The 19,421-nt window shown below is 40.9% G+C and overlaps 1 protein-coding gene across 3 annotated transcripts in view; it reads left to right on the top strand.

The window, feature by feature from the left end:
- Nucleotides 1-17,494, top strand: part of LOC124259357 (protein-glutamine gamma-glutamyltransferase K-like) — a 34,687-nt gene extending 17,193 nt beyond the window's left edge. The window contains exons 5-16 of one of the 3 annotated variants that reach the window (XM_046693481.1): nucleotides 2,759-2,877; nucleotides 4,039-4,146; nucleotides 5,433-5,610; nucleotides 6,478-6,613; nucleotides 8,012-8,115; nucleotides 8,799-8,914; nucleotides 9,258-9,384; nucleotides 9,662-9,949; nucleotides 11,725-11,885; nucleotides 13,069-13,205; nucleotides 14,581-16,766; nucleotides 16,922-17,494. In XM_046693481.1, coding sequence (XP_046549437.1) covers nucleotides 2,759-2,877; nucleotides 4,039-4,146; nucleotides 5,433-5,610; nucleotides 6,478-6,613; nucleotides 8,012-8,115; nucleotides 8,799-8,914; nucleotides 9,258-9,384; nucleotides 9,662-9,949; nucleotides 11,725-11,885; nucleotides 13,069-13,205; nucleotides 14,581-14,722 — 1,616 coding nt within the window. In that variant the 3' untranslated portion in view covers nucleotides 14,723-16,766; nucleotides 16,922-17,494. Of the gene's footprint in view, nucleotides 1-2,758; nucleotides 2,878-4,038; nucleotides 4,147-5,432; nucleotides 5,611-6,477; nucleotides 6,614-8,011; nucleotides 8,116-8,798; nucleotides 8,915-9,257; nucleotides 9,385-9,661; nucleotides 9,950-11,724; nucleotides 11,886-13,068; nucleotides 13,210-14,580; nucleotides 16,798-16,890 lie in introns of those variants that run through there. The other 2 variants (XM_046693482.1, XM_046693484.1) reach the window with 2 other exon arrangements.
- Nucleotides 17,495-19,421: the final 1,927 nt, after the last annotated feature.

Here is a 19,421-nt window from a genome sequence, read left to right as displayed (position 1 = left end):
TAGACACGTTTCTCTTCAGTTCTTGATGTAAAGGTAGGGTCATAGACATAGACACTGTTCTCTTCAGTGCTTGGTGTAAAGGTAGGGTCATATAGACACGGTTCTCTCTTCAGTTCTTGATGTAAAGGTAGGGTCATATAGACACGGTTCTCTTCAGTTCTTGGTGTAAAGGTAGGGTCATATAGACACGGTTCTATAGACTTGATGTAAAGGTAGGGTCATATAGACACGGTTCTCTTCAGTGCTTGGTGTAAAGGTAGGGTCATATAGACACGGTTCTCTTCAGTTCTTGGTGTAAAGGTAGGGTCATATAGACACGTTTCTCTTCAGTTCTTGGTGTAAAGGTAGGGTCATATAGACACGTTTCTCTTCAGTTCTTGATGTAAAGGTAGGGTCATATAGACACGTTTCTCTTCAGTGCTTGGTGTAAAGGTAGGGTCATATAGACACTGTTCTCTTCAGTGCTTGGTGTAAAGGTAGGGTCATATAGACACTGTTCTCTTCAGTGCTTGATGTAAAGGTAGGGTCATATAGACACGTTTCTCTTCAGTTCTTGATGTAAAGGTAGGGTCATATAGACACTGTTCTCTTCAGTGCTTGGTGTAAAGGTAGGGTCATATAGACACGGTTCTCTTCAGTGCTTGGTGTAAAGGTAGGGTCATATAGGTTCTCTTCAGAAGCTTGGTGTAAAGGTAGGGTCATATAGACACGGTTCTCTTCAGTGCTTGATGTAAAGGTATACCCATATAGAAACTGTTCTCTTCAGTGCTTGGTGTGAAGGTCGGGTCATATAGACACTGTTCTCTTCAGTGCTTGAAGTACAGGTAGGATGATATAGACACTGTTCTCTTCAGTGCTTGGTGTAAAGGTAGGGTCATATAGACACTGTTCTCTTCAGTACGCGGTGTAAAGGTAGGGTCATATAGACACTGTTCTCTTCAGTGCTTGATGTAAAGGCATACCCATATAGAACTGTTCTCTTCAGTGCTTGGTGTGAAGGTCGGGTCATATTGACATCCTGAGTACAAAAAATGTCAAAATTATTAATAATGTAGCCATTTTTGGGTAAAAATGTATTTGATTTACGTCTAACGTCACTGTCACGTGCTACTTGAATGTATTTAAATAACATTATTGTACTCTAGGCCATGAGGCACATAATGAATAAATTCTCTTCTGTTCTGTGCATATAGACACGGTCCTCTTCAGTGCTTGGTGTAAAGCTTGGGACATTTCTACAAGTTGTAATATGCTCGGAATAGCTTGAAAGCTATGAGCAATTATATGACCATTTGCAGACGTTGTAATAGGCCAGCCCCCAAATCTGAACTACTGCTAGTTGCGGCGTTAAATAACAAACACAACACTGGCTTGAAACAAATGAAAGGAACAGTGATGTTATTCTTCCTTCCACAATTTTCTAAAGTCAATTAAGCGAACGTAAAATCTCAGTTCACGCGACTGATTGGCGATTGATGTCATTTAGACACTTCAGTCTCTATTTCATATTTAAGCAGTGCCCGACATTTGTGTAGTACATTTATATATCTTCTGTCATTGTTTTGACGTTTTTACTCCATGTGTGGGATACACACTAACTATGTGCATGGCCGTACCTCTCACAAATTATGAATTACACAAGCAATGTCCCTTTGTTAACCGACAGTTTGATTGTAAACAAGACTCACACAGAAACAAAAGATGCCAGAATGCATTGTTATTACTATTATATGATATTTTTATAGTATATATCCAGTTCAACTCAGCTGCTCAAAGGCGCTTTGTTTTTCCTTCGATCATAGGATTTCAATCTCAACGGCACATCGTATTTTTCAATACGATGTGAATGTGAATTCAGTGAACAGTGTGAATGTAGGTATGACCTATGTAATCCATATTAGCTGGAACCATATTTGGGATGTGATATGGCCTTTGTCGTATATTTGGGATGTGATATGGCCTTTGTCGTATATTTGGGAAGAGATATGGCCTTTGTCGTATATTTGGGATGTGATATGGCCTTTGTCGTATATTTGGGCTGTGATGTGGCCTTTGTCGTATATTTGGGCTGTGATGTGGCCTTTGTCGTATATTTGGGCTGTGATATTATTAATGTTTTTATTTGGGCTGTGATATGGCCTATGTTGTGTATTTGGATTGTGATATGGGCAGTGTTATTTATTTGGGATGTGATATGGCTCTATTGTGTGTTTGGGCTCAGATATAACCTATACTGTATATTTGGGCTCAGATATGACCTATACTGAATATTTAGGCTCAGATATGACCTTTATTGTATATTTGGGCTCAGATATAACCTATACTGTATATTTGGGCTCAGATATGACCTACATTGTATATTTGGGCTCAGATATAACCTATATTGTATATTTGGGCTCAGATATGACCTATATTATATATTTAGGCTCAGATATAACCTATATTGTTTTTCTGGGCTCAGATATAACCTATATTGTATACTTGGGCTCAGATATAACCTATACTGTATATTTGGGCTCAGATATGACCTATATTGTATATTTGGGCTCAGATATGACCTTTATTGTATATTTGGGCTCAGATATGACCTATATTGTATATCTGGGCTCAGATATGACCTATATTGTATATCTGGGCTCAGATATGACCTATATTGTATATTTAGGCTCAGATAAGACCTATATTGTATATTTGGACTGTGTTATGGCACATATGTGGGTCATTTATATTGTTAATTGTCGGTCCTGTTTGTCCACAGATGACACGGTGTATATGGCTGACAGCAGTGACAGGGACGAGTATGTGCTGAGAGACACCGGCCGTATATGGGTTGGGTCAGCCAGGAACAACAGGGGCAGGCCATGGAACTTCGGACAGGTGAGTGAACCAGTCGCCATCGAGTGAGTGAGGGCTTATCGCTGCTTTGAACGTTGGTTGAACCCACGATCCCATAATGATTGGGTTCAGACATGATCAAGGGAACATTAGGCCACCAGCGACCGGACGGTCCCTATATGTAGTTCCCGTATATCAGTCGGATATAAGGGACCGTTCATAATTTATGGCTTGGGGTGATGATGATGTTAAGAAGGGTCACTCATTTTCTTCTGGGGAGGTGAGGGTGGGGGGGTTTGTCATCAATTTTGTACACATGTACAAGGGGGTCAGCAATTTTGTACACATAAATGTGTATAAATTATGCTTAAAACGTATGGGAAGGGGAGAAGGGTAATTGATTTTGTACATGATATGCAAGGGTGGGGGTCCACTTATTTTGTATGTAAATTGTAAGGGGGGTTGGGGTCATTCACATTGCACATGCTTCTGCATAAAAATCATCAACACCCCCAAACACACACACACACACACACACACACACACACAGACACACCCTTGCCATAAATTATGGACGGTTCCTAATGACTCCTTGTCTGCCTTCTTATATCTTCCATCTACCAAGTCTTGTAGTGATCTGGAGATGCTCTTCTCTTGCTCTACACTACACGATGAGGTGGCCTAGTGGTGGATGCGTTCGCTGTTCACGCTCAAGGCTAGGGTTCGATTTCCTACTGTGATTGAAGCTCAGTTTTATGTCTCACAGCCGAAACTGGCTGAACTATTGATCTACAAAAGACCGCACACTCACAATAAAACTTAGGTTCGAATCCAGGATGTTCATATCATGACGTCACAGACATAATTGGTCACGTTACACTTTAAGTCATTCGAAAAGGGGTTTTATATGACTTTATGAATAACAGCTTCTTATTTATTACATAAAGCGATGTCTGTGCTGTAGATTCTTACACCATTATCAAGCTTGTCGAATACTTCCGAATCGTTATTTACCTACTAACTGTTAGACTGACGATCATACTATCAGTTTGTCAAAACTGTTCTATTTTACCTAATCCTTGAATATAGCGATCTATTCATGTCATTTAGTCGCATGTTTAAAAGGGGCCTATTTAGTTATCGTTTAGTTTGGGCAACCAAGTTATAAGTATTAATAGTTTGTGTTGGCTTCCTCTTGACCAGTTCGATGACCCCTGCTTGGATGCCGCGCTGCTGCTGCTGGAGAATGCGGAACTCGGGGATACAGCGAGAGGGAGCCCAGTTGCTGTCATCCGGGCTATCGCGGCCATGGTAAGGACTTGTACGTTATGAAACATTCCTGTATGAAAACCCTCAGAAGGTCCTCGCAACTAAAAAGTCCCTAGCAACACGCGTTTGTCGTAGGAGGACTTTGTGGATTTGGATGGTCAGGTTCGTTAACTGAGGTGATATCACGCTACTATGGCTACTTAAAAACATTCTGGTTTCTTATCACGTTTTCCCTGGTTTAGGCTATGTTTGCATAGCAGGACTCTTGCTGAATGCGGCGCCAAACAACAGTCAACAAGATATCTTGTTTGAAATGTACAATAGACGTATTTAACGCTCATGGGAGCACACCAATACTACCACGCTACCTCATATGTGTCGTTTCGGGTCCTGAGTTATCCAGTGCATTTTACAGCCATTATACTATGGTGAATGACAATCACTATTGGCATAAGATGGATCCACCGCCGAGAATGATGAACTCTAGCTGTTTAAGTTAAGTCTTTGTTACTCAGATATTAACCAAATCACATTTACACTTTCATGTTACTCTTTGGCGTCTCATCTGACAAACGATGTTCACATTCTCACAGCGTTTACCGCGTTTTGTTTGATTTGTTAAGAGATCATATCAGAAACGAAATCAAACAAATGGTATGGTTGGTGCGAAATATTACACATACTCCAAATCAAGTATGAATGATTACCTTTCTGTGTACGGGAGCAAGTTAATAGACAATTAGTGTTTGCCTGTTAAAAACGTTCCCTGAAAGAGAAGAAATGCCATAAACGTATTCAGTTGAAACACGTAGATAATAGACTGCATAAGGTCCAAATGAAAACAGCACTTGTTATAATACGTTCTGTTTCAAATGGCATTTTGGTTACTATGGGAATATCTACACTATTAAGAGGATGTCCCTCTTCTGATTTTTACCAATAGTTATATCATGTCACCCAAATTCATGCTATCACCTTGTCAACGTTTAATGAAGATATGGATTGTTTATGGTTATCAGTACTTATGGTTGTAGAGGAATGGGTTGAATGTGTTGATATTCATAGTCATATCAATAACTTGATTGTATAAGTTTCGATTATTTACAGGACGCCGACATATAGCTGAAACAAGGTGAATGTGCTGGGGCACAGCAAACAAAATGTTCAGTATAATTTCTTGTTCAATGAATATTGAAACATCCTCGGCACACATTGTGGGGACAAATACCAGATCCTTCTATCTTGTAGAAGATATGTTGTGCTCGCAAAATCTGTGACATTGCCGATGCATGTAACAGCATTTTAACGTCATTTTACATCATTTTTAGACGAACAGCAACGACGACAACGGAGTTCTGGAGGGACGGTGGTCAGAGCCCTACGCTAAAGGTACAACTGTGCCTTGGGCGTGGCCCGGAAGTGTTGCCATCTTGGACCAGTTTTACAGGACCAGAAAGCCGGTGAAATATGGCCAGTGTTGGGTGTTCTCTGGAGTGGTAACCACGTGTAGGTTGAGACTTGTTATATTATATTTTGTATTAAACGGGTTGTACTTTTACTTATTTTATTTAATTGCCTGTTTGTGACATGGTAACGGATTTTCAGTGTGTCAGTGAGTTTTTTATGGGTGTGTACATTTAGGATAAAATATATATTCTTCGATTTGATGTTCTGAACTAGCCTATGCACAGTTGCCCGTTCGTCTATAGTTTAATGCCAGCGTTTTATTCGTGTATAAACATGCTTAAACTATATGTCACATAAAAAATACCCTGTCGATAGTTGGTAAAATCATTACATGTTATATTTTGCCCAAAAGCCATTTTTAACACAATCACTCCATTGCGCTTTCTGTGAATGTATGAGTTTTGACTTTTTGTACCGTTTCTAGCACTATTCCAGCAATATCACGGCGCGTGACCTCACCATATAGTCCATGTGGAGAATCAAACCCTTGCCTTAGGCGAGAAGAAGGACGCTTTAACCACAGGACTACCGGACCGTCCCCCGGTGTACTGTGTAAGATAAATATAGGCTAAGTAGCAACAAGTCGGCATCAAAATTGCGTTACAAGCAGCACGCAAATACGGTCACTATAAATGTACAGCTCACGTACATAAATACAATATCAATACAACATAATACAGTCGATGGTAACATTCATTGCAAAGCGGATACACCTGATATTGTCATGAAAACAATTGATATTGTCTTAAAAACTTGAATCCGCCCGTCAGCTAGGAACGCCTGGACGTGATGATAAGGACGCCAAATATACCCATGTGGGATAGCCAGGTTAACCTTCCACACGCCTTAGACCTCCTCCGCGCCTATTTGATTAAGGTCATGGCCTCTCTGTGCTCTCTTCTCCAGTGTTGCGAAGCTTGGGTATTCCTACACGATCTGTGACCAACTTCGAGTCTGCCCACGACACCGATAACAGCATGACCATCGACTCCCATTGGGACGAGGATTCCGAACCCGTAGAGTGGATGGACGATTCCGTATGGTATGCTGATTGTCGCCCTACACGTAGAGATCAGTTCTAGACGTCCTTGTCCGATTCCTATTGGAAACTTGAATTAACGAAAACCAAACCAAAATGTGATCTGCCTAATATGTATGCCAAGTGTAATATGTGTTAAGTATCATATGTATGTCAAATGTGATATGTGTCCCAAGTGCACTGTGTATGTTAAGTATATGTGTGTCAAGTGTAATGTGTGTGTCAAGTATAATGTGTGTATCAAGTGTAACACGTGTGTCAAGTGTAATATGTGTGTCAAGTGTAATGTGTGTGTAAGTGTAATGTGTGTCAAGTGTAAGTGTAATGTCTGTGTGTCCAGTAAAAGTGTAATATGTGTGTCAAGTGTATATGTCAAGTGTAATATGTGTGTCAAGTGTAATATGTGTGTCAAGTGTAATATGTGTCAAGTGTCATGTGTCAAGTGTATATGTGTGTCAGTATTGTGTCCAGTGTCTGTGTTGTGTGTAATAATGTGTCAAGTGTAATATGTGTGTCAAGTGTAATATGTGTGTCAAGTGTAATGTGTCAAGTGTAATATGTGTGTCAAGTGTAATGTGTGTGTCAAGTGTAATATGTGTGTCAAGTGTAATATGTGTGTCAGGTCTAATGTCTGTGTTAAGTGTAATATGTGTGTCAGGTGTAATATGTGTGTCAGGTGTAATGTCTGTGTCCAGTGTAATGTGTGTGTCAAGTGTAATATGTGTGTCAGGTGTAATATGTGTGTCAGGTGTAATGTCTGTGTTAAGTGTAAATGTGTGTCAAGTGTAATGTGTCAGGTGTCAGTGTAATGTGTGTGTCAAGAGTGTAATAGTGTAATATGTGTGTCAGGTGTAATATGTGTGTGTGTTAAGTGTAATGTGTGTGTCAAGTGTAATATGTATGTCAAGTGTAATATGTGTGTCAAGTGTATGTGTGTCAGGTGTAATATGTGTGTCCAATGGTAATGTGTAAGTGTAATATGTGTCATGTGTGTAATATGTGTGTCAGGTGTAATATGTGTGTAATGTGTGTCAGGTCTAATGTCTGTGTGTGTCAAGTGTAATATGTGTGTCAAGTGTAATATGTGTGTGTGGCGTAATGTGTGTGTTAAGTGTAATGTAATATGTAATGTGTCAAGTGTAATATGTGTGACATATGTATTGAACGCAGAGTGTCAAGTGGCGTGTAAATATGTGATGTGTGTCACAAATTGCAGACAAGGGCCACAGCAAATATATTCATCAGTTTGTTTTTGAAAATGCGGTTACAAAGGAGGAAATTGTATGTTATCCATCGTATGTCCTTGTTGCACTGCATCAATAGCTATCCTGTTTGAGGTCAATATGACCACTGTGTATTTATTCCAACCGAGTTGTATAAAGGTTCTGGCACTATTCCCAGGAACTTTCACGTATGGAATGAGTCGTACCTGCGACGTCTTGATCTCCCTGCCGGATATGACGGCTGGCAGGCTCACGATTCCACACCACAGGAACTCAGCGAAGGTAACACCTAGCAGCTCAAACGCGTATATATGTTCAGTGCTGATTACATGAAGACAATCTCCACTCTGACGTACGGTGAAGACGGTCAGATGACCTTGGAACTTGTCTTCAAAATAACATAAAAAATAATACCAAAACAAAGATTTCAAAATTGTCTTTAAAATATTTTTTAGAATATATAAATAATAAATCAAGAAGTAAATCCGGACAAAAATAATAAATATTTTTGTCATGAAGCAGTACCAAAGTAACATTGACAGTACATCCTTCGGTATGTTTTATCTCAGCTATTTATTGAAACCTGTGATAGGGAAATCATTCCCTTATAGATAACTTGGATTTGATTAGACAGCTGATATTATTATGGTTGTTTTCAATGTCATTCCAATTGTAACAGGTGTCAAAACGAGCTGTGTAGCATAATTTATCCAATGGATGAATAGAGAAATAGTACACTGGATTATCCTAGAACCATCTGTGAGTTTGGATATATATTATTCCGTGTTCATAAACTGACGTTAACATATGTTGCTCTGGGATTATTTTTCCAAAATGAAAAGCAACGTAAAGTCACAAACATCGTGTACTTGTTCTGGACACTCCACCAAGGTCCACCAATTCTGCTGACACTTTGTCTTTTGTCCCTAACCTGTTGTATATAAATGCTACTTCATGTTTGCCAGGCGTGATGCGGTGTGGCCCAGCGTCTCTCAAGGCCATCAAGGAAGGCCACGTGTACCTCAGCTACGACACTGGCTTCATCTTCAGCGAGGTGAACGGCGACAAGGTCCACTGGAAGGTAGGTCCAACATGGGCGGTATGAGAGAGTGTGAGTCAGTTTGGTTTCACTCTGCTCCAGTATTCCATGAAGTGTCACCTTAATCGTGAAGGCATCTATCACAAGGTCCATGACGTTTACCACTGCGTTGATACCCACAATCTTACGCAAACTACTGACAAACCTAAACCATTACAATAAGCGCTTCCCATCTATGATATGAGTCAGTGTGGATATACAATGTTTTATGTTGAATGACAGTTTCATCATGTCCAAACATGTTGTGTTAACATCGACTGTATTTTATGAAGCAAGCTAGATATCATATCAAGCCAGTCAGGTAACACCAGCCACCGTGTTGCAGGTGGATGAGGATGGCGCTATGGACGTGATCCGTATCAACAGCCACGCCGTCGGGAAGTTCATCAGCACCAAAGCCAAGAACTCTCCATTACGGGAGGATGTCACCCACCTGTACAAGTACAAAGAAGGTAGTAGTCAGTTAACGTTGTTTTATGCCATAGATGGTAACATTTCCACGTGACTTAGGCCCTGGTGTCACATACTGGTACTGTTCAGTTCTCTTCAGTAGGTCCAGTACGACAGCAGAACTGTTCAGGACCATTGTCCTAAAAGGGTTACTTGTTTGTTTGTTTGTTTGTTTGTATCTTCGTTCGTTCGTTTGTCCATCCATCCATCCATTCATTCGTTCATACTAAACGGCATACGCGACCCTGGTCATCTTTCTCCGTAATGGTTCTGTGACAGGTTCGGACAAGGAGAGGCAAGTTGTCAAGTTCGTCAACCAGTTCAGTTCTCGGGAAGACGAAAATATTTACAGCAAGAACTTGGACTCTGACGTCGAGTTTACCCTCGATGTACCTGAAACTGGCACCGTGTCAGAAGACTTCGTGGTTACCATGGTTATAAGGAACAAATCCAGCCAGGCGCGAACTATCCGTGGGCGCATGTCCGTGCTGACGTCATACTACACAGGCAATCCCGCACAACGGCTTAAAACAGAAGAGACGGACGTGAAAATCCAAGCCAAACAACGTGAGTAAAAAATTGGGACTGTGTGAGTGAGTTTACGCTGCTTTGGGTGTTGACGCGATGTAGATCTCAGATGTCACAATTGTGAAGCCCCCAGCATGGCTACTGTCCTGACAAATAGGGATAAACGGGGCAAATGTAACATTCTTATTGGTTACACAACACCAAATGTTTTCCCATAGACTTTTTAAAATATCATCCAGGCTGTCAACAGCCATCCCATGTATATGTTACAGTCAATCACATCCAAACATAGCGGCGTATGGTGATCGTTGCATCCCAGAATGCAGACTGGAATTTTTCTGGAATTGTACAAATGTTATGCCCACAGACCAATCATTTGTATTATTATCTCCCATCCACGCAACAAGCATGTCCTTGATATCACCATTTGCCCTTTCCACAGACCCTTGACTTTGAGGGTGTCGAGTTTTACCATGAGCCATGACAAGTCGGGGCCACACCAGTTTCAGTTCAGAGATAACCTTGGCAGTAAATTCACTTCCATTGTCACTCTGGACGATAGATGGGGCGCCAACAAGAAGTAAAATATCCAGTAGATGACGGGCAACCTCAGCAGCACGCTTTGAGTGAGTGAGTGAGTTAGAATTTAACGTCACCTCGGCAATATTTCAGCCATATAGTGACGAGAAATGTTTTACATAAACAATAAAGCACGCTTTGAGGTTATTGCTCGTAGAATGATAAACTTGGTCAGGTGGTCTTTATAGACCATGATCCACTTGAACGAATTTTGGGCCATGGACTGCATATCAATAAGATCAATTTGTGCACGCGAGGCAAATTCCTGTGTGAGAATGGGACGTACCACCACACCCTTGGGCGCTTGCGCTTCTTCTGACATTCCTGGCCGTAAGACTTGAAACCTTCAAGAGCCTCACGGGTGATGTTGGCATACTTTTAAGAAGAAGTCACTTGAGTGAAGTCACTTGGGGGATGTCACTTGGGGTATCACTTGGGGAAGCCATGTAGTTGTACTTGTAGTAATGTTTTGACAACCTCAAAACGCACAAGCAAAGATTTGTGACAAAAGTCAGAAACAATGCTATAAAAACATTCCCAGAAACAATGCTATAAAAACATTCCCAGAAACAATGCTATAAAAACAACACCTCAACACACATTAACCCCAGTTCCGCACCAAATGTCACCTACTTGAAAATATCTGTACACAGATTAAGTGTAAGTCATGGTGATAAAAATGACAGCACTAAATACTTAAAATTGTGGTCAGTATTAATTACTGGATGGATGTGCTTTTAAAAAACATAAAATCTTACACTATTTCATCCAATCATAGCTGTAACATGTCTCTATCTCTTCAGATGTTAACATACGCTACTCGCTCAGGGAGCACGTGATTCTGATTTAGTGTAGTGGAACCTAATGCACTTGCGGATAAAGACTAAGGGACGCAACTCTGTGAAAGATGATACCTTGGAACCCTCGGCCTGCGAGCAAACATTTTTGTGCGTGCGTGCGTGCGTGTGTTGTAGCTGTGAGAAAATGGTAGCTTAACTTATCCCTTGTCAGGCGTGTAGCAATTTTTGACTATTGGATAATCCAAATACCTGAGCATATTATAATCGATCCTGCCCCAGGCAGATCAGTGGTGGACATCATGGGCAAATATCGTGTTTTATGAAGGGTGATAACGCGACAATGCCCCTTCCAAGATTCCATACTTCTCTGATCCGGAATAGCCTTGTCTGATGATGTCTGCCTTGTGTTGACACTTGTTGAATTGTATTTCTCAGAGGAGAAGATCAAGGTGCAGATCAGCCGCCAGCTGTTCCAGAACAAACTGAACGCTGAGGCTACCTTCCAGGCTTGCTCCAACTACCGAGTGATGGAGACTAAACAGCTGTGGGCCGACACAGAATCATTCTGTCTTCTTAAACCACCACTAATCATCTCAGTAAGTGGCATTACATAGCTGATGGTGTTTTGTTTCAGTTGAACAATTGTCATGCCTTTGCATGTGTTTGTGACAGGTGCAGTCGATGGGACAAGACACACTCATCCCTTCCTGATCATGGCATACCACCATTCTTATTTATAGTGATTCATAAACCTTTGGACGTAATTCCTTTGGAATCGTACAATCGACTCTAAGGGTTTTGTCGTTTTACAACTACCAAAATTTATTCCACACTAAGACACAATAACCTTTATATCAAAAGAAGATGACATTCAATACTATGTGGTCGGATTAAAGACAAAGACGCTATTAAAATTGATACACAACATCAGAGGATGTCATTCATCATAGCATCTGAATGAACGCAATGATATTCCGTTCAACAGATACATAAGTCAGCCAGCTCAACAAAGTGTCATTCAACAAAACAATGGCTTACTCAGCTCAGCAAAATCGTCAGGAAACAGAATGAAATGCAATACACATTACGATTTTATATCACGCAATATAACAAAAGTCTATTTAAAAATTACATTCAATAGTTAGTTAACTGTATCTTGATTTAAAAAAATACCACCAATTCTACCGTAAATGTCCCTTTTGCACTTGATCCAAAGGAAACTACCTTAAATACGACTTGTGTTACATATTAACATATATACCACACACTGCATAGAAACCCTAACATATGTTTCAATATTAAACTTCCTTTTAATATATACTACTTTACACGGGTTAGGGAATTTTTTTACTGTAGCAAATATGTGGATGACAGTTAAACTCATGTCATATGACAGAACACGGTGTTTCTAAACTTCTTTTGAGTTGTATATAATGCAAATGACCCACAGACTGACTGACTGAGTTTAGTTTTACGCCGCTTTTAGCAATATTCCAGCAATATCACGGCGGGGGACACCAGAAATGGGCTTAACACATTGTGCCCATGTGGGGAATCGAACCCGGGTCTTCGGCGTGAGGAGCCAACGCTTTAACCACTAGGCTACCCCACCGCCCCTGACCCACAGACAATATAATTACTCCAAAAACGGAAAAATCTATATTTGCCAAAGTGTTGTACAAATGCTTATGGGTGATAAATATTGTTTATTCCAACTGTTTAGTCTATTTGTTAGACTCACTGACAGCCAAGTTAAGATATTGTATTCGTCTTCTCCAGGTTCCTGATAAAATCCATCCCAAGGAAAGGTATGTTGGAAAGGTGACCTTCAAGAATCCTCTGGACATCAAAATCACCGGAGCCTCGATTCAGGTTGAGGGAGGGTCAGCGGTCAAGGCCCAGCAGATAGATCACAAGTAAGTGTGTGCATATACAGTCAAATCCCGATGAGTCGAATGCCGGTGTCTCGAATATTATGCATAACACGAAGTACCTGTCGGTCCCAACCATTCCCTGCTATTTTTGTCATCATTTGATTTCCGGTTACACGAATTCGTCTCATAAATACACACGATGACTCGAAATGGAAATTTGGTCCCTTGAGATTCAATCAATAGTAATCTTGTATACATAAGCCGAAGTCAGTCAATGAGAAGTTAATTGGTGATCCAACTACATGTAACTGATCCAATTAACAAACCAGCGCGGCTCGCACCTTTCCGCTATTGTCGGGTGAGTTCAAAAGGCAGATTAGTGATTTTACGGAAACGGAAGAATTAGCACCTGTCACAACGACGACTCGTCTGATGATGAAGACGAGACACACCCTGCCGTCAAACCACCACCATCCGTATCGGAAGCGATAAAGTTATGTATATGAAACACCCCATCGTGACCTTTGGAATACAAGCAAAACATGTAAAACAGAATATTGGGAAGGGCAACTGCATATTCGGGGGTTCACAATATCCGAAGGCGCACGTAATATGTAGGGTGTATGAAAACAGGGGTTCCCCCCTTCCCCAATCAAAACGCACGCACGAACACACACGAAAACACACGCGCGTGTGCGCGCGAAGACCAAATCCATGACTGCAACCCCCGTTGATTGTTGTTCAAAAATATACTACCGACACAAACTAAGGAAGCTAATGAAATTATTCATTTTCGGCATGTGGATCTATATCTGTACACCGTGTTGAGCAATACAATATGGCCTGTGTGGCTACTCTTGTGACACATTTACCGTTTTACGAGCTATTCCAATAATGGAATTTGCCTTTGAATTTGAATTTGTTCGGAATTCTCTATTGCCAACAAGAGTAGTGTAGAGCTTGTCTAAAGCGGCGTTCACACGTCAAACTCGAGTCTGACAACACCGAAAGTTTGATGGAAACGTTGATGAGAATAGAGACCGATCCTATTTCTCGACAACAGTTTGACAACTATGATATTGGTGTTGATTGTTGGAATGTTCACACTCTCAAACATGTGTTGTCAAACTTAGGTTTGCCGTGTGAAGGTCGCTCTATAGCCGACGGTACTTGATCCACAGTCGAGAATTTACCCTCATTAAGTTGACATTCGGACGGCTTGGGTAAGTGACTTCTGTAGTGTAGATTGAGTTCAACACATACAGATTACCCTTGCCAAGGCTACACAGCTGTATAATTATCATTCGATTATCTATATTTTGTTATTCTATGCCTATGTGGACTCGCCATAATTATTATGCTGTTTTTAAGACCACCCCAGGAGCAGTCCGTAATGTCTTTTCACGTTGCCTTTCAGAAAAGCCATTGGACCAAACGAAACCATAAACGTCGAGTTTGAGATCACCCCGCGCCGTCGCGGCCTTCGGGAGGTTGAGGCATCCTTCTCCTCGGACCAACTGTCTGGTGTTGATGGATCAATGGAGTTCAGAGTTGTGTAACTTGATTCCCTGGAGGTCAAGGTCACTCATCATAGTTCATCATGGTTTAGTTTTTCCCGCGCAAAGGCTTATTTGTTCGTCGGAGCCGTCATTACATCAAAAGACACGTGTGCAACAAGTTTTTAAACCATGGGCAGTACAGTCTGTATTATAATCGCCCGAATTTCCGGAATAGCTAGTCCCTGGGACAGAACGATTTTGCTTCAAAATGGTAACGTTTTCGGGTATGCAAAGTTGTTAACAGCTATTGCATATCTTAATGTATCTGCTCTGGAAGTCATCGAACGATACCGAAAGGCTAGAACGCCTACTGTAACACGTGACATACATATGTCTCATAATGAAAATTATCACTACCGATTAGGACCCAATGTAAAAGTTAAACCCCAACGATGCCAAAATTAGGACAAATTTAAGCACCATTATAGAAATAAGCGTCTTGAATGGACGACCAATGTCTGGTACAAAAATACACGACGTGCACCATCAGTGAGATAAGGGAAGTTTTCTAATATTACTGGTGAGGCAGTTAGGTGCCTTGTATGGGAAGAAAGTTAAAATCGTTCGCATGCCATTCGCTTGTAATACGGAATCTTAGGAGGGACATTGACGTTACATCCGACGAACAAATAATTGTATTTTGACGTATAGATATATTTTGACTCCATATTCCATGTGTCGTTAGTCCAACTGTAGTCACACAGCAATAGCAGCTCGCCTCGCTTGGAACCATGACGCAAGACTGGAGACTAGACTGGCCCCAGTAGAAACAGTAGAACCAGTTTAGGACACTTGCTTCTCAAGCTAAACATAAGCCGAATCAAAACGGCCCAGAGAAATCAGCCTGTGTTACTGTCCACTGACATATATATGATTACATCTCCATCTTGTCATCGAGACATTGAAATCCGAAAGTTTTGTATTTTGTTTATCTGTGTGTTGTTTATCATCGTGTTTTGTCGTGTCTTTCCGTTACAAGTAGCTTATTCATTCGTGACTTTACGCGTCTTTCCGTTACAAGTAGGTTATATATTCATGACTTTATGTGTCTTTCGGTTACAAGTAACTTATTCATTCGTGCCTTCACGCGTCTTTATATCAAGTTTTGTATCCATTCGTGAATTTACATGCACGGGGTTTAATATCGTACGTCCTGTCCTGGAAAGACGTCTAGCATTGCCTTTTCCATCCATAGCAACTCGCAACCCTCCGTTAGGCCTCGAAGACATAGCGGAAAGTTGCGAATGGTGACGAATGGCTCACTGGAGGACTGCGGTTGCCATAGCAACGATTTCATTTATCATGATTATGATTATGATCTCAGCACCATTCGGTTCATTAGTCATTCCCCAAGTGTCCTTTACATTCACTGTGCAGCTAAGGTTAGAACAATAGTTCAACATGTCTGGTAGCCTATAACATCAAAACACGTTTGTATTGAGTCCAATGACACGTTGGTTTGTAAGGTACTCTGTATAACAGTGTATTGACACCCAGGTTTATGCCATACATTTTCATCATATTGTGTGTGTTGAAGGCCCTCATTCCAGGTCAAACCAAGGCGAGAAACTACTCTCGTGGTCCATACGGCTGGAACGCTCATTCCGATATCATTTTATTTGATGATATTTTTTTACATATATTGAAATATTTAAAATGTCTCAGAATTATCAATTGTATCTTTGATAATATACTTGAACTTTAGTGTCGGCATATATATCTGTTAAGAAATTCGGAAAGACGCATAGGCTGTACCAGTAAAACATTAAAACAAACGTAAAACACCACAGATGCTATTTAATAAGAGAAGTTTCTGCGTACATTGAGAATAATAAATACCATTATTATTCTGTTAAACAATCTGTAGAAATCAGAAAAACTGATCGAAATCCACGTTGCCTTAATTGTAAAGTGATGCAAGTTCTATCAAACATGGCAGCTATTCTCGTGAATGTAATGTGTCTTTAAAAGACTGCATGTATTGATGTATGATTGGTAGAAATACGTCTTGAGAGCATGGTGTGTGGATGAACAGAAACAATAGGTCTCAGTAGTATCGTTAACAGAAACAATAGGTCTCAGTCGTATCGTTAACAGAAACAATAGGTCTCAGTAGTATCGTTAACAGAAACAATAGGTCTCAGTCGTATCGTTAACAGAAACAATAGGTCTCAGTCGTATCGTTAACAGAAACAATAGGTCTCAGTCGTATCGTTAACTGCGCTTGCAGATATCTACCAACGTGAGCTTACTCAGCTCGATCCCAGGTCATTCACCGTTAATACTTCCCGGGCGTTTATACAAGCCAGTAAAGTATTGACGACGCGTGCCGTATGGGGCGTTTCTTTATAGAACTGTATTTTGTAGTTCTTACTGATGAAGCTAATGCTTTCCTCACACTGAAACGCGTTGAATGCTCTAATTAAACACACAAAACCACGCGCAGCGTGTGTAAGATATGTATGAATTGTATTCCTGCGAACTTTACTGATCACACAGCTGAGTTTAGAAAAGCAATTAACATTTAAATTGCCTTTCAAGCAAAGGTAATCTATTTGTTCAAGTTACAAAACTATCAATTGAAAATACATAATCGCTTATGATGGTAGTGTGTAATGAGAGTGCCTTTTCCAGATCCCAATGTTTAGTTTTGTGAATTAGTATAATAATGGTGTTAGACGTAGATCTGCTCAATTTACTGCCATGTTAACGTGCTTGTTTTCAAAGAATTTATGTTTACTGTTTCTGGAATAAAAACGTTGAGATTTTTAATTCGTGTTTGTGTGGATGCATGAAAAAATGGATACAACCAGAAACAAAGGTGTGAAGAACCTTCTACAGATTAGAAGACTCTGCCGGTAATTTCCTTGTGATCTCACCTTCAAGTCAGCTTAAGATAGCCAACGTTTTTGACGGAGAGGATTCATGGCCGTGTTCGGCAGCTTTAGTTTTTTGGTCCTGATCCACGGTTAAACACAAGCAACACGTTTGGTTCCACCTTTGACAGGAGACTTTGTTCAAGCAACGAATTGGTATGAGATAGGACGAGGTGGAAATTTTACTGTTAAACTTTGGTGCATTCGTCATATTCTTCTACCTCCATTAAACCCGTGAAGACCCGGGTTAGAACTGATCTTCAGTAACCCATGCTTGTCGTAAGAGGCAATTAACGGGATCAGGAGGTTAGGCTCGCTGTCTTGGTTGACACATGTCATCGTATCCCAATTCCGCAGATCGATGGTGTTGATCACTGGATTGTCTGCTCTCGATTATTTATAGACCGCCGCCATATAGCTGAAATATTGCTGAGTGCGGCGTAAAACTAAACTCACTCACTCACTCTACCTCCATTATACGTCGGGCAGGTCTAGATCTGCAGGAGGGATTCATCATTCCGCGGAGTTTAATAACATAGTGGACATGTTTGAACGCGCGTTGATGAATGTTTAACAAGAGAAAAAAATCCACCTGATTTGAGTTGAGTGAGTAGGCCTCCTTGATGGCGCTTTGACTGACTGACTTAGTTTGGTTTTACGCCGCTTTTAGCAATATTCCAGCAACATCACGGCGGGGGACACCAGAAATGGGCTTCACACATTGTACCCATGTGGGGATTCGAACCCGGTTCTTTGGCGTGACGAGCCAACGCTTTAACCACTAGGCTACCCCACCGCCCCACGGCGCTTTGAACATTATGTAATTATACTACTATGTGTCCGCTTAATGTGGGTGGAAAGTTTGAAATAATAATAATAATGTATTAATAAAGCGCCTATTATCCTCCATAGAGATGCTCAGAGGCGCAGTGACAATATTGGGGAAGGAAATAGTTCATATAACTTTACAGAAAGGCAGCAGTGAATAGACGGGTCTTTAGCAGAGATTTAAAAGTTTCTTTCGATGAAGTGTTCCTGATTTCCTTTGGAGGAGAGTTCCACAGTTTAGGGCTGGCAAAGGAGAAGGCTCGGTCAGACAGTTGGTTTGGAGATCTGTGTTGGGTGAGGAGAGAGTCAGAGGAGGAACGGAGACTTCGCTGAGGTACATACACGGAGACGATAGATGTTTGAGATAGTCGGGAAAGTTATCGTTGTAGAGGCAGTCATGAGTCAGAACGAGGATTTTGAAGGTAATTTTTGCAGAGATGGGGAGCCAGTGTAGAGACTACAGACCGTTTGGCTCAAAAGCTGACCGATGAATTGCAATCTAACTCGAAAACTAATAAACATAACATACTCAATGAAACGCTGATCATAATCAAAACATCATACCCACTCTGTGAGGCTTTTGCAGAATTTTTGTCCTAAAAATTAAAAAGTTGTTTAACAAACTATCATTAAAATATTGACACAGTTCACTGTTTGTTACGAGGAAGGAGTGCAGAGAAAGGGACAGCCAGGTGTTCGAGAAGCACGATCACAGACAAAGTTATTTATTTATTAACCTGTGCTGTGCCGTCTTCATCCGTTCATCCACCATGGGTGCGGCCACGATGGTGGATAATAACCTGATACCTGCTACACCTAATCCCATGCTGACTGAAACCATAGCGCTGTCAACACCGTCCACGGAATTGACGCCCCTGTCATATTTTTCTGTAATGCCGGCCGCGTATCGCGTTCACGTTCTAGTTGTTTGATCTCACATATCTGTCGCAAATGAAACCCGTCTACGGTTTCCAGTGTTTTTGCTACTTCATCCA

This window comes from Haliotis rubra, unplaced genomic scaffold, assembly GCF_003918875.1.
Source record: "Haliotis rubra isolate DU_JTF1 unplaced genomic scaffold, ASM391887v1 Scf72, whole genome shotgun sequence".
In the NCBI taxonomy this organism is placed as follows: domain Eukaryota; kingdom Metazoa; phylum Mollusca; class Gastropoda; order Lepetellida; family Haliotidae; genus Haliotis; species Haliotis rubra.
This window is presented reverse-complemented; position numbering and strand designations above follow the sequence as displayed.